At 51.9% G+C, this 13,076-nt stretch overlaps 1 protein-coding gene across 7 annotated transcripts in view; it reads left to right on the top strand.

Moving 5' to 3' along the window:
* SH2D3C (SH2 domain containing 3C) overlaps positions 1-12,759 on the top strand; it is a 33,077-nt gene extending 20,318 nt beyond the window's left edge. For all 7 annotated transcript variants that reach the window (XM_055541229.1, XM_055541223.1, XM_055541227.1 and 4 more), the window contains 9 exons: positions 898-1,026; positions 2,488-2,942; positions 4,464-4,588; positions 6,101-6,636; positions 7,595-7,710; positions 8,689-8,860; positions 9,438-9,549; positions 9,921-10,127; positions 12,116-12,759. In XM_055541229.1, the coding sequence (XP_055397204.1) occupies positions 898-1,026; positions 2,488-2,942; positions 4,464-4,588; positions 6,101-6,636; positions 7,595-7,710; positions 8,689-8,860; positions 9,438-9,549; positions 9,921-10,127; positions 12,116-12,291 (2,028 nt within the window). In that variant the 3' untranslated portion in view covers positions 12,292-12,759. The remainder of the gene's footprint in view (positions 1-897; positions 1,027-2,487; positions 2,943-4,463; positions 4,589-6,100; positions 6,637-7,594; positions 7,711-8,688; positions 8,861-9,437; positions 9,550-9,920; positions 10,128-12,115) is intronic.
* Positions 12,760-13,076: the final 317 nt, after the last annotated feature.

Raw genomic sequence — 13,076 nt, 5'->3', positions numbered from 1 at the left:
TTCACTTTCACTTTCTGTGGTGGGAATGTACCTGGCAGCAGGGACTCCCATCTCCCTGTTCTTAGGCTTCCAACCCCAGGCCACAGCAACCAGGAAACCAGGAATCTCCCCCTTGGGCAGGTGGAAAGAGGGATCCTGGGCATTAGCCCCAGTGAGTGACCTCGGGCTTCCCTGCTGGGCTGGTTGCCCCATCTAGCAGGGATTGCTTGGGATAGCAAGGAAGAAGGGGCTTTGTGAACTATAAAGGACATCACAGATGCCTTTGGCAGGGGCCTCTGCGTCCCTCTTTGTAGCTGCCTCCTCCACCCCTGTATAATTCACTGCCCCAGAATGTATCCTCATCCACACAGCCCTGTTTTTGTCCATGGTTTTACCTGAGTACTTGCTGTCTTATCCACTTGTAGAAATCCTCCCTCCCCCACTTCCAGATCAGTTTGGTGTCCTTGGTACAAAATGAATTTCATGAGTGCCATCTCCTCCAGGAAGCCTTCCTAGACCACTCTACCTGGCCTAGACTCCATCTCCCTTTTGAAAGCTACCCAGCTCTTTGCCGCTGTCCAATACTGTGGTGCTGACTGCAGTCTGCTGAAATACTTGTGTTGCTTTTGCCTCCTGTCTTAGACAAGGAGCTTCTTTGAGGACAGGCTTGTTTATTTCCCTGTCTACCCTGGCAATAATGCAGTGCCTAGCACACAGTAGGCACTTTTTGGTGTATTTAATTGAGATTCCTCTACACCTACTGGGATAGGGACTCATGGGTGAGAACCTTTCTGGCATCTGTGCCTAAGTGTTCCCAGAGTCCCGGGATGGAATGAGTTCACCTGAGGTGGGGGAAGTTGGGAGGGAAGGAGGAAGGGGCTTCAGACTGGATGCCAACTTTTGCTGTCTTCTGCCTAGTTCTCCAAGGAGAAGTACATCTTAGACTCATCGCCTGAGAAATTGCACAAGGAGTTGGAGGAAGAGCTCAAACTCAGCAGCACAGATCTCCGCAGCCATGCCTGGTACCACGGCCGCATCCCACGTGAGGTGAGTGGGCCCTGAGCTGGGACCCCAGCCCTAGACCCTTCCCCTCACCGCCTTGGCCAGTCCCAGACCAGAAAAGCTCCAACTATCATTCGGTGGGTTCAATCAGAGTAGAGGATGAGGTCTAGCTCTGCCATTTAACTGACTGCGTGACCTTGAACAAGTCTCTTTACCTCTCTGAGCCCCAGTTTCCTCACCTATAACATTGAGGATATGGGGCTTCTCTGGTGGTCCAGTGGTTTAGACTCTGTGCTTCCACTGCAGGGGCCACAGGTTTGATCCCTGGTCAGGAACTAAGATCCCACATGCTGCAAGGTGTGGGCTAAATAAATTAATTAATTAAGTGGAGGCTAATAATAGTACCTACTGTAAAGGTTGGTTGTGAGAATTCCCAGGTGGCTCTATTGGTAAAGAACTCGCCTGCCAATGCAGGAGGCATAAGAGATGCAGGTTTGATTCCTGAGTCAGGAAGATCCCCTGGAGGAGGGCATGGTAACCCACTCTAGTTTTCTTGCCTGGAGAATCCCAAACGCAGAGGAGCCTAGTGGGCTATGGTCCATAGGGTCACAAAGAGTCAGACACAACTAAAGTAACTCAGCAGGTGAGAATTAAATGAGTTAATTTATGTGAGGTGCTTAACATGATGTCTGATATAACATGATGTCATATGAGCTCAATGAACATTGTCCTTTATGGTGGTGGTGGTGGTTATTACTATTAACACTAATATTTTTAGTTACTGTTATAGGTCTATACATCAGCCTCTTATGTGTTTGGTTAGTGAATATCAGCACTTCAGTGATTCCATTTTGATAAGGTTGACTTAATGGGCTGAGGCATAGGCTTGGGCTAACAGTCACCTGTTCTTCCATTTTTCATGCTTGCTATAAATCTTTGTCAATTATAAACTCTGCCAGCTCCTGTGCTGGGCACCAAGGATGCAGAGATAAAATAGGTGGTGACTTCCCTCGACAGCTGGTAGTCCAGGGTAGGGGTCGACAGGCAGGCAGTCAGAACCCAGTGGGAGAAGCTCAAGAATGGATTGCCCGGCAGGGGGTGTGGGCTGCCCCAAGGAAGGGGTGCTGAGGAGACAGGCCATTGTGGAATGGATAGTTCACCAGGTGAGCAGGAATGGGAGGATATTCAGCCCAGAGACATGCCAGAGCCCTGGCTGTTTGGAGGAAGAAGGATGGGGAATTCACTGTGCCCAGTGAGATCCCTGAGAAGGAGTAGGTCTGAGACCTGAGTTTCAGATCTTGGGGACTCCCTTTCCAGAGTGCTATGTCCCTCCTCCATGTCCGAGGCTCTGTGCTCAGACCCACGGCTTCTGGCCGAGATGCACCCTTTGAATCTGGGTCGTTGGGTCCCCCTCCCAAGCTTCAGCTGTCTCTGTTGACTGTGTGCCCCAGACCCAGGGTCTGGCCCTCTCCCGCCCCGCTCCAGCCTGACCCTTGCCTCTTCCAGGTCTCGGAGACCCTGGTGCAGCGCAACGGTGACTTCCTCATCCGGGACTCGCTCACCAGCCTGGGTGACTACGTGCTCACGTGCCGCTGGCGCAACCAGGCCTTGCACTTCAAGATCAACAAGGTGGTGGTGAAGGCGGGTGAGAGCTACACCCACATCCAGTACCTGTTCGAGCAGGAGAGCTTCGACCACGTGCCGGCCCTGGTGCGGTACCACGTAGGCAGCCGCAAGGCTGTGTCAGAGCAGAGTGGTGCCATCATCTACTGCCCGGTCAACCGCACCTTCCCGCTGCGCTACCTGGAGGCCTGCTATGGCCTGGGCCAGGGCGGGGGCAAGGCCACCAGCCCTGCCAGCCCCTCGGGCCCCAAGGGCAGCCACATGAAGCGGCGGAGCGTCACCATGACCGATGGGCTCACTGCTGACAAGGTCACCCGCAGCGATGGCTGCCCCACCAGGTGAGTGAGAACCCACATTCGGCCTCAGTCTTCCCATCTGTCAAGTGGGAGTGTCAGTAATGTGAGTGCTGATGGGAAAAGGAGAGGCCCAGTCACACTGGTCTGGGGTAAAATGACTGCCCTGGAGCCTCAGTGTGTGCAGAACAAGAGGAGGAAGCTCCCACCATGCTGAGTGGGGTGTGGAGCCCAGTCACAGTCTCAGCTCTGCTACAACTAGCTGTGCGCCCTTGGCCCTGACCTTCCTCCTCTCTTGCCTCCACGTGCCGACCTATAAAGAGCCCTCACTCAGAAAGCTCCCTCGGGTCTGGAGGAGCCCTGGGTGCTGTCCTGTCCCAGGCAAGGACCTGATCCCTATTGCTAATGCTACCCCACCTCACCCCACCTAACTAGGCCCAGGTGGGCATCAGAACAGAGCACTTTGCAAACCATCGCACAGGGAGTGGAATGTTTTCAGCGACATTTTTGATGACACCCAGATGTCTGGGGCTTGGTGACACTGGGCCCTGATCCGAGGACAAGCCACAGCTGCAAATCATTCCTGAAGCCCTACTGTGCACCCGGCCCTCTCCTGATGCTGTTCTCAACCTCACTGATTCCCATGTCCCCTGGGAGGTGGCTTCTGCCCATTTTGCCACTTTGTAGATGAGAACTAGGCTTGAAGAGGGGTAGTTGCTTGCTAGAGAGTTGTAGGACCAAGATTCAGACCCAGGTTCACAACTCCAAAGTCTGTGCCCCTAGTTTCTATGGCTTCCCTGGCTGTTTGAAGCAAGACGTGCCATCTTTTGGGGCTTCTCAGGTGGTGCTAGTGGTAAAGAACCCGCCTGCCAATGCAGGAGACAAGAGATGCAGGTTCGATCCCTGAATCAGGAAGATCCCCTGGAGTAAGAAATGGCAACCCACTCCAGTATTCTTGCCTGGAGAATCCCATGGACAGAGAAATCTGGCAGGCTACATTCCATAGGGTCGCAAAGAGTCAGTTACGAATGAAGTGACTTAGCACTCAACGTGCTTGCTTCAGCACTTCCATAGGTCCCATTTCCCTGGACCTGGACTGCGTGCTGTCAGCCAAGGAACTGCTGGTTGGATACCCTGTGGGGAGTAACCACTTGGCCTGTGGTTTGGAACCAGTGATTAAAACAGTGCCAGGATCTACAGGCCATGTGTGCCCAAGGCATCCTGAGTAATAGTGTGGGATCAGTGAGGAGAGGCCAGGACCATGGGTTTGGCTCCCTTGGCCTGGCCATCTTTCTTGCTAGCCTCTCTCCCCAGACCATTCTTCAAGTTGGGGGCAAGTTTCCCAGGGAAGAGAACAGTTGTGCAGGTCGTGGACTGAACAAGCCCTTCCTCCTCTGGGCTTCAGTTTTTGTACCTGCCAGGTGGGAGGTTGGACGTGATCATTTCTAAGCCTTTTCTGCTTCTGAAGTTCAGCAGATCTAGGATGGAGGCAGAGGTGGGTGTCCTAATGCTAGCTGAGGACCCTGACCTCTGGGCTCCTTGCTCATGAAGGTGTCTGCTCCACAGCACATCACTGCCCCACCCCCGGGAATCCATCCGCAACTGTGCACTCAGCATGGACCAGATCCAAGACCTGCACTCGCCCATGGCCCCTATCTCCGAGAGCCCCAGCTCCCCTGCCTATAGTACCGGTATGGCCAGTGGAGGGGGGCGCGTGGGGGTCTGGTGGGGGTGGCCTCGTGTGCCCATGTGTGCGCTGTCTGACGATTTCTGTGACAGTGTTTGATCATGTGTGCCTCTTCGTCTTATCTGAGAGACATGCCCTGCAACAGTGGATACTAAAACTATCCATGTTGACATGCAAAACATAGCCATGGCTGGTTCATTCTGCAACAATTCACTGAGTCCCTGTTGGATACCAGGCACTGTGGATGTGGTTTCCATGCATTCTCTTGAATGCTGCTGAATCTGGGCTCCAATGCTATGAAGTTTGTGCAGTCAGCAACACTCAGTCCCCATTGGTCAAGAGCCTCCGCATGTGAGGAGCCACTTGACCAGGCCCTGTTATTGGCTGGGATTTAATGTATCCCTGATTCCAAATGGTGGGATCCAACTGGACTGGTCAAGCTTGCTTTATTCATTTATTTTTTCTTTTAAATAGATCTTTTCAGAGAAGTTCTACATTCCCAGCAAAATTGAGCAGAAAGCACAGAGCACTGTGCATTTTTTTTTTAATATAAAGAAGATTTCTACTGTAGAAACATGCCACTAGCTCATTTCTGGAAGAAAAAAAAATAATGTTTTCAGCAGGCCATACCACATATTGTCCACATGGCAGGCAAAGCGTGCAGAGGGGAAGTCCAGGGGAACCTTTGCTGGGAAATGCCCTGTTGCCATGTAGATGTCTATATGGGTTGTCACAAATTCTTCTCTAACTACAGGCCCGCCAGCTTGTCATAACTGCCAACTTGCCTTCCAAACAACACCCCTGAGTGTAAATGTCAAGATGCTTTGCCACAAATTATTTATTGGACAACTTCTAAGCAACATGGCACAGGGAAGTACCCAGGAGTGAGGACTCAACACCTGGTTTTGAATCCCAGCTCTACCCTTTGCTGGTTGGGTGACCTTAGGCAGGTCAGCTGGCTTCTCTGAGTCTCACTTTTCTCATCTGAAGAATGAGGATCATAAAAGTACTCATGCACAGGATGTTGAGAGGGTTAAACAGATTAAGGGGCAGAGAAGGATCTCGCAGGCAGTTAGAACTCAATAAACATCACCTCTAATTTTGGATGATGGTTTTACTGTTTTGACCGGTGTAGCTACAGCATGTCACCAGCTCCCAGAACACATGTCCTCAATAAATCCTTATTATTAATTCATTGAGAAATGATTCCACACAGTGAACTCCAGCAAGTGCTTAGCTTCTCTGAATCACAGAAAGCTCCTTCAAGTAGCTCAGTGGTTCCCCAAGGCTGCAGCAGCCTTAGGGTAAGAAAGTCTGACCCCTGGGGTCCAGGGAATTTGAAAATATCACTGAGGGCTGGTCAATGTGCCAGTGTCAGCTGGGCCTGGCCTGGGTACAGGGAGGTGGGATATCACCCCTGTAGGGTGGGTGGAGCTTGTCCTCTGGGAAAGCAGTGGGGGAATCACACTGGCTAGGGAGTCATGGTAACTAGTTGTCTCTCTTTATTTCCCTGCAGTGACCCGTGTCCACGCCGCCCCTGCCGCCCCCTCAGCCACAGCACTGCCCACCTCCCCTGTCACACGCCGCTCCAGCGAACCCCAGCTGTGTCCCGGAAGTGCTCCAAAGCCCCACGGGGAGTCGGACAAGGGCCCTTACTCCAGCCCCTCCCACACCCTCTGCAAGGCCTCCCCATCACCATCGCTCAGCAGCTACAGTGACCCGGACTCTGGCCATTACTGCCAGCTCCAGCCTCCTGTCCGTGGCAGCCGAGAGTGGGCAGCAGCTGAAGCCTCTGGCCGCCAGGCCAGGAGCTATGGGGAGAAGCTTAAGGAACTGTCAGAAAACGGGGCCCCCGAAGGGGACTGGGGCAGAACCTTCACAGTCCCTGTTGTGGAAGCCACCTCTTCCTTTAACCCGGCTACCTTCCAGTCACTGTTGATCCCCAAGGATAACCGGCCGCTGGAGGTGGGCCTCCTGCGTAAGGTCAAGGAGCTGCTGGCAGAGGTCGATGCCCGGACACTGGCCCGGCACGTTACCAAGGTTGACTGCCTGGTAGGTGCTGGGCGCACACTGGGGCAGTGGTATACCTTTATCCTCTAGCTTTGGGACAGGGGTTAGGGTGGTGAGGAACTGGCCCCCACATCCCCAAGTAGAGTGAGTGGTCCTGGATTCTGACTTCATGGCTGCCCTTTACTTGCTGTGTGACTCTGACTAATCACTTTACCTCTCTGGGCTCCCATTTTCTCCTTGGAAAAAAAAAAGCAAAAGCTGAGATACTCTTGCTTCCTCCAGATGTCAGTTTGGCACTGGAACCGAGGAGTCCTGAAAACTAGTGGTGTCTGGCTCCCTGGGACACTTTTTGAGCCCGGTGAGAGTTGGTCTGGCCAGTCCAGGGACTATAAGAGGCCGGACTCCCCACCCCCACCCCCCTAGTGGACAAAACTCATTGTTTAGGTCCATAAATTGTTAATGCCTGGGCCTTTGCTTTGAATGAATCCTGCCCATCTAAGGACCCTAACTTGATCTATGCCTCAGTTTCTCCCTCTGAAGTTTGGGGTGTGTGTGTGTGTGTGTGTGTGTGTGTTGGGGAGGGGAACACTGATTATTTGGTCACACTTGTCTCTGAGCTCAAGAAGAAAGAAAAGAAACAGCGCTGAGATGCGGCGCTGTGAAGAGTGCTAGGCATGAAGGAAGAAGCCCTGGGTTCTAGGTCCAGTGTATGACCTAGGACAAGCCCTTTCCCTCCCTGGACCTTATTTCTTCTGGAATAAGAGTGTCCTGGGCACCTCTGGCACATGTCAGACCCCACTGGGCATTTTTCCATTTATCCTGCATTTCATAGATGGGGAGAGTGAAACTTATTTGCTCCATGTCAGAGGGTTAGTCATAAACCTGGAATTCAGAGCCGGCTTCCCAGCCAGGCTGCCCTGCTAGATAAAGCTCTCTGACTCCCAGATGGCTTGGGCTAGCCCTGACAGGAAATTAATCAGCCCTCTGGGCGTCCTTGTAGGTTGCTAGGATACTGGGCGTTACCAAGGAGATGCAGACCCTAATGGGAGTCCGCTGGGGCATGGAGCTGCTCACTCTCCCCCATGGCCGGCAGCTACGACTAGACCTGCTGGAAAGGTAAGGCGCGCGCACACGGGAGTCACCGGGAACCAACCCCCTGGACTACCTCGCTGCTCTTTACTGTGGCCGATTGGCCAATCGCAGTCTCTCACCCCGGCTCCCAGATCATAGCCACGCCTCCTATCCCATTGACCAATTGTTCCTGATATCCAGTTCATTCAGTCAGTTCAGTCGCTCAGTCCTATCCGACACTTTGCAACCCCATGGACTGCAGCCCGCCAGGCCTCCCCATCCATCATCAACTCCTGGAGTTTACTCAAACTCATGCCCATTGAGTCGGTGATGCCATCCAACTATCTCATCCTCTGTCATCCCCTTCTCCTCCCGCCTTCAATCTTTCCCAGCATCAGGGTCTTTTCGAATGAGTCAGTTCTTCGCATCAGGGGGTCAAAGTATTGGAGTTTCAGCTTCAGCATCAGTTCTTCCAATGAAAATTCAGGACTGATCTCCTTTAGGATAGATTGGTTGGATCTCCTTGTAGTCCAAGGGACTCTCAAGAGTCTTCTCCAACACCACAGTTCAAAAGCATCAATTCTTGGGTGCTCAGCTTTCTTTATCCAGTTCCAAGTAATCCTGGTTTTTCAAAGACTGAGTCCTTTATCTCCGAATTCACTTTCTGTATCCTCTTGACTGACCACAATCTGTGAGCCTTGGCCCGCCCATCAGCTCCGGCTTCTCTTCTTTCTTTTCTTAGAACAGCTCTGTCGGATGATTTCTGATGATTTCCTCTGATCGGTCCCACGGTCCTCAGCCTGGCGCTCACGGGTCTCTGGCCCCGCCCCCTGACTTATACTGACCAATCAGAACCCCTTAACTTTGCTTTATCCCCGCCCACACTCTGGCCGCACCCCCTAATCTCATTGACTCGTTACAACCTCTCACTTTTGGCTCTATCCTCCACCCCTCGGCGCCCAACCACAGGGACCCCAACCCTAGATCCCTGGCCCCGCCCCTCTGACCCGGCCGCTCCAACAGGTTCCACACCATGTCCATCATGCTGGCCATGGACATCCTGGGCTGCACGGGCTCCGCTGAGGAGCGGGCAGCGCTCCTGCACAAGACCATCCAGCTGGCCGCCGAGCTTCGAGGGACCATGGGCAACATGTTCAGCTTTGCTGCGGTCATGGGTGCCCTGGATATGGCCCAGGTACTGAGGGGCCCACGTAGCACTGGACATAAGCTAGTCTCTGTTGCGAGGAGCCCTGATATGTGTCCCTTTGGGACGGCTGTCTATTGAATCAGGAAGAACTTGAGGACCTTTTAGGCAGCATTGGTGACAGAGTAACTGGGAGAACTGAGTCCTTTTGGTGCTGACCTGCTTCCAGACAAAGTCTTTCCCTGTCCCTGCTCTCCGTTTCTCCACCTGTAAAATGATTGAGGAACTTTATATGAGTTGAAAGAATAAATATAAAGTGGCTAGCGTTTAGCAAGCACTGACTATGCACAAGGTACATTGAGTACTTAGAAACACTGATTCCTTAAAGCAGTCTCATGAGGAGAGTGCCTTTATTGTCCTCTCTGAGCCTTAGTTCCCTCATATGTAAAATGGGTTGTTGCGAGGACTTATGGGAGACCTGTGAAAAGCCATCAGCCCTGTCCCTGAGACCTGAATGGTGACTATACTAATAATTATTATCCCACATCTGGGTGTCGGCTCAGCATACTGGCCTGTGGCCCCAGCAGGCCCCTTCCCTGGCTAGTCGCTCATAGCCTGATCTCCCTAGATTGCCCGGCTGGAACAGACATGGGTGACCCTGCGGCAGCGACACACAGAGGGTGCCATCCTCTATGAGAAGACGCTCAAGCCATTCCTCAAGAGCCTCAATGAGGGCAAAGGTACCTCCACCATCTTGCTGTGTGGCCTCGGACGGGTTCCAGCCCTCTCTGGGCTGGCCCAGACTCTCCCAGTAGGGAGGATGTTGAGGGCTTGACTGAGCTCTGTGCAGGCCATTCTTGCGCTCACTTTCTGCACCTGGCAAATGTGTATGCCATGTCCAGGTCCAGCCTCAGCCCCTGGGCTGGGCCAAGGTGCAGTGGGTTCAGCTGGAGGAATCCAAAGGGAGGGGTTTGTCTCATGAGTCAGAATCCTGGGGGCTCTCACTGGGACCTCAGGCAGGGCCCTTCCCCTAACACATCCTTGGTTTCTGGACCTTGGTGGACGGTGGGTTGCTCTGAGACCTCTAAACGCCATGCCTCCCTCCCTGCAGAAGGCCCGCCGCTGAGCAACACCACGTTTCCTCACATCCTACCACTCATCACTCTGCTGGAATGTGACTCGGCCCCCGCCGAGGGCCCTGAGCCCTGGGGCAGCACGGAGCATGGCGTGGAGGTGGTGCTGGCCCACCTGGAGGCCGCCCGCACGGTGGCACACCATGGCGGCCTGTATCACACCAATGCCGAAGTCAAGCTTCAGGGTGAGTCACTGGTGGCGTCTGGGGGGCAAGCCGCTGCTGATCCTGCAGCCTGGGCCTCCCTCCGCATAACTGGCTCTCCCTTCTTCTCCAAATATCCCTTCAGATTTCTCCATCCCTCTTTGCTGCCCCGTCTCCTTGACTTTTTTTTTTTAATTGTAGAATAATTGCTTTACAATGTTGTATTGGTTTCTGCTTTACAGCAACATGAATCAGCCATAAGTATACATATGTCCCTTCCCTCTTGAACCTCCCTCCCCATCTCATCCCACCTCTCTAGGTTGCCGCAGAGCACTGGTTGAGCTCCCTGTGCTATGCAACAACTTCCCACTAGCTCTCTATTTAACATATGATAATGTATATTGTCAGTGCTACTTTCTCAATTCGTCCCACCCCTCCCTGCCTTCTTTTTCTCACCCCTTTTCTTCACTCATTCAGCAGTTTGACAAGTAATTGTTAGTGGCAGGCACCAGGTCAGCTTGGGGGACACAGAGATGATTCAAAGAGCACAGTAGCTGTGTATCTTAGCTTCTCTGAGCCTCAGCTTTCTCATCTGTGAAGTGGGCATCCTGACAAGCCCACTTTACAAGGTTGTTTAGAAAGCAATTGGCCTGGGGCCCTGGGTCTGAGGCAGACTCACCCTGTCTTCAAGGAGCTCTCAGTTTAATCAGAAAATAGAATGCCTTCTCACGGAAGAAGCAGAGATAATGGCTTCAGACAAGCTACCTTTTACTTCTTTAGGCAATATTTAAGTCACAAAAGTTCACTGTAGACAAATTGGAAATAACAGCTGAACAAAACCCAAATAAACAAATTGCCAACAATTACCTGGTGATTGGTAAATGTCATTTTGGTATATGTCTTTCCTGTCTTTCTTCAGAAAGAACAAAACAAAACAAAAATTTGTTTATATTTACTTACAGAATGTATATATATTTCTTATGACAAATTTTGGAGCTTACAGAAAAATACAAAAAAGAAAAGAATCACCCAGTATCTTACCCCAAGTTAGCAGTGATATTTTATCTTCTAGTTATTTTATTGTTTTTTAATATTTATTTTTATTGATTTATTTATTTGGCCACACCAGGTCTTAGTCAAGGCACGCAGGATCTTTCATCTGCACTGTAGGCTGTGGGATGTTTAGTTGCAGCATTTGGAATCTTCTAGTAGTGCCATGTGGGATCTAGTTCCCTGACCAAGGACTGAACCCAGGCCCTCTGCATCAAGAGTGTGGAGTCTTATCCATTGGACCACCAGGGAAGTACCTCTAGTCATTTTAAAATTATATATTGCAGGGACTTCCCTAGTGGTCCAATGGTTAAGAATCCACCTTCCAATGCAGGGGATGCGGGTTCGATCCCTGGTCAAGGAACTAAAATCCCACATCCCTCAGGGCAACTAAACCCACAAACCACAACTACTAAGCCCATGTGCTGCAGTGAAAGAACCCACATGCTGCAATGAAGAAATATTTTTTTTTAATTATTGAAAGTGAAAAGTGAAAGTTGCTCAGTCATATCCGACTCTTTGCGACCCCATGGACTATATAGTCCATGGAATTCTGTAGGCCGGAATACTGGAGTAGGTAGCCTTTCCCTTCTCCAGGGGATCTTCCCAGCTCAGGGATCAAACCCAGGTCTCCTGCATTGCAGGTGGATTCTTTACCAGCTGAGTCACAAGGGAAGCCCAAGAATACTGGAGTGGGTAGCCTATCCCTTCTCCAGCGGATCTTCCCGACACAGGAATCCAACCAGGGTCTCCTGTGTTGCAGGTGGATTCTTTACCAACTGAACTATCAAGGAACAGTAGGACAAAGACCAGGTGTTAAACTGCTTGGTTATGTTCATCCACAAACCGTGTGGGATCCCTGGCAGAGGTGGGGGAAGGTCCCTTGGAATGGGGCCCTGAGGGATGTGGTGGCTCCCAGTAGGAGCCCCAGCCTCCCTAGCTGGATGGTGTTCCCCTGACCCCTGTGCCCCTCCCTGCAGGTTTCCAGGCCCGGCCGGAGCTCCTCGAGGTGTTCAGCACCGAGTTCCAGATGCGCCTCCTATGGGGCAGCCAGGGTGCCAGCAGCAGCCAGGCCCAACGCTATGAGAAGTTCGACAAGGTCCTCACTGCCCTCTCCCACAAACTGGAGCCTGCCATCCGCTCCAGCGAGCTGTGACCCCCACGGACCCTTCCCCTCTGCAGCTACGGGCAGCAACGGGAACAGAAGGGCACAGACGTTGCCCCAGAGCACCCCAGGGACACTGTGATAGCCTGAGAATGTTCCAGGTTCAACTCCAGGATCTCCTGTGCATCTCCAGGGTCTATGCAGACTCTGGGCTCCGTCCTACCTGCTCTACACTCACCAGGCTTCTCTTCAGGAAGAACTGGAACTCCTGTTTCTCCCTCTAGTTTCTGCTTCTCCCCTTCCTGCTGAGGGTGCCCTGTGTTTGAGCCACAGGAGGCTTCTTATACCTCCTCACTCTTCTCCGGGCATCTGTTCCTCCCACCCCCCACCCCCCCCCTCAGCCCACAATCCAAGCCTGACACCAAGGCCTCCCTCTGGCTGTAAATACATCTGTCTGTTCTGTAAATATGTGTATAGAAACCATGTTCTTTCTTTCATAGAATAAACTTTTATGACTCTTTTTTTTTTTCTGTCTCTCAGGGGGCTTTGGGGTGGAAGTGTCTTTTCTCAGGTGAAAGGTGGAAACAATTCATTCAACAAATACTCATTTTGCACTTGACACATTTCTAGATTGTACCAGGAGCCAGAGTTACAGCCAATACTAAAACCCAACCCCTGTCCTAGAGTCTTAACCACTTGGACCACCAGGGAAGTTCCATAATGGGTTTTCAGTGATCATTTATTGATCACTTCGTGAGCCGAAACACTCCATGTGCCTGTACGTCATGGCATATCACCATTCCTCACAGGCCAGAGGGTGATAAATAGCTAATTCC

Source organism: Bubalus kerabau, chromosome 11, assembly GCF_029407905.1.
Source record: "Bubalus kerabau isolate K-KA32 ecotype Philippines breed swamp buffalo chromosome 11, PCC_UOA_SB_1v2, whole genome shotgun sequence".
NCBI lineage: Eukaryota > Metazoa > Chordata > Mammalia > Artiodactyla > Bovidae > Bubalus > Bubalus kerabau.
Note: the sequence above shows the minus strand (reverse complement) of the source record. Positions and strands in the feature narration are given on the sequence as shown.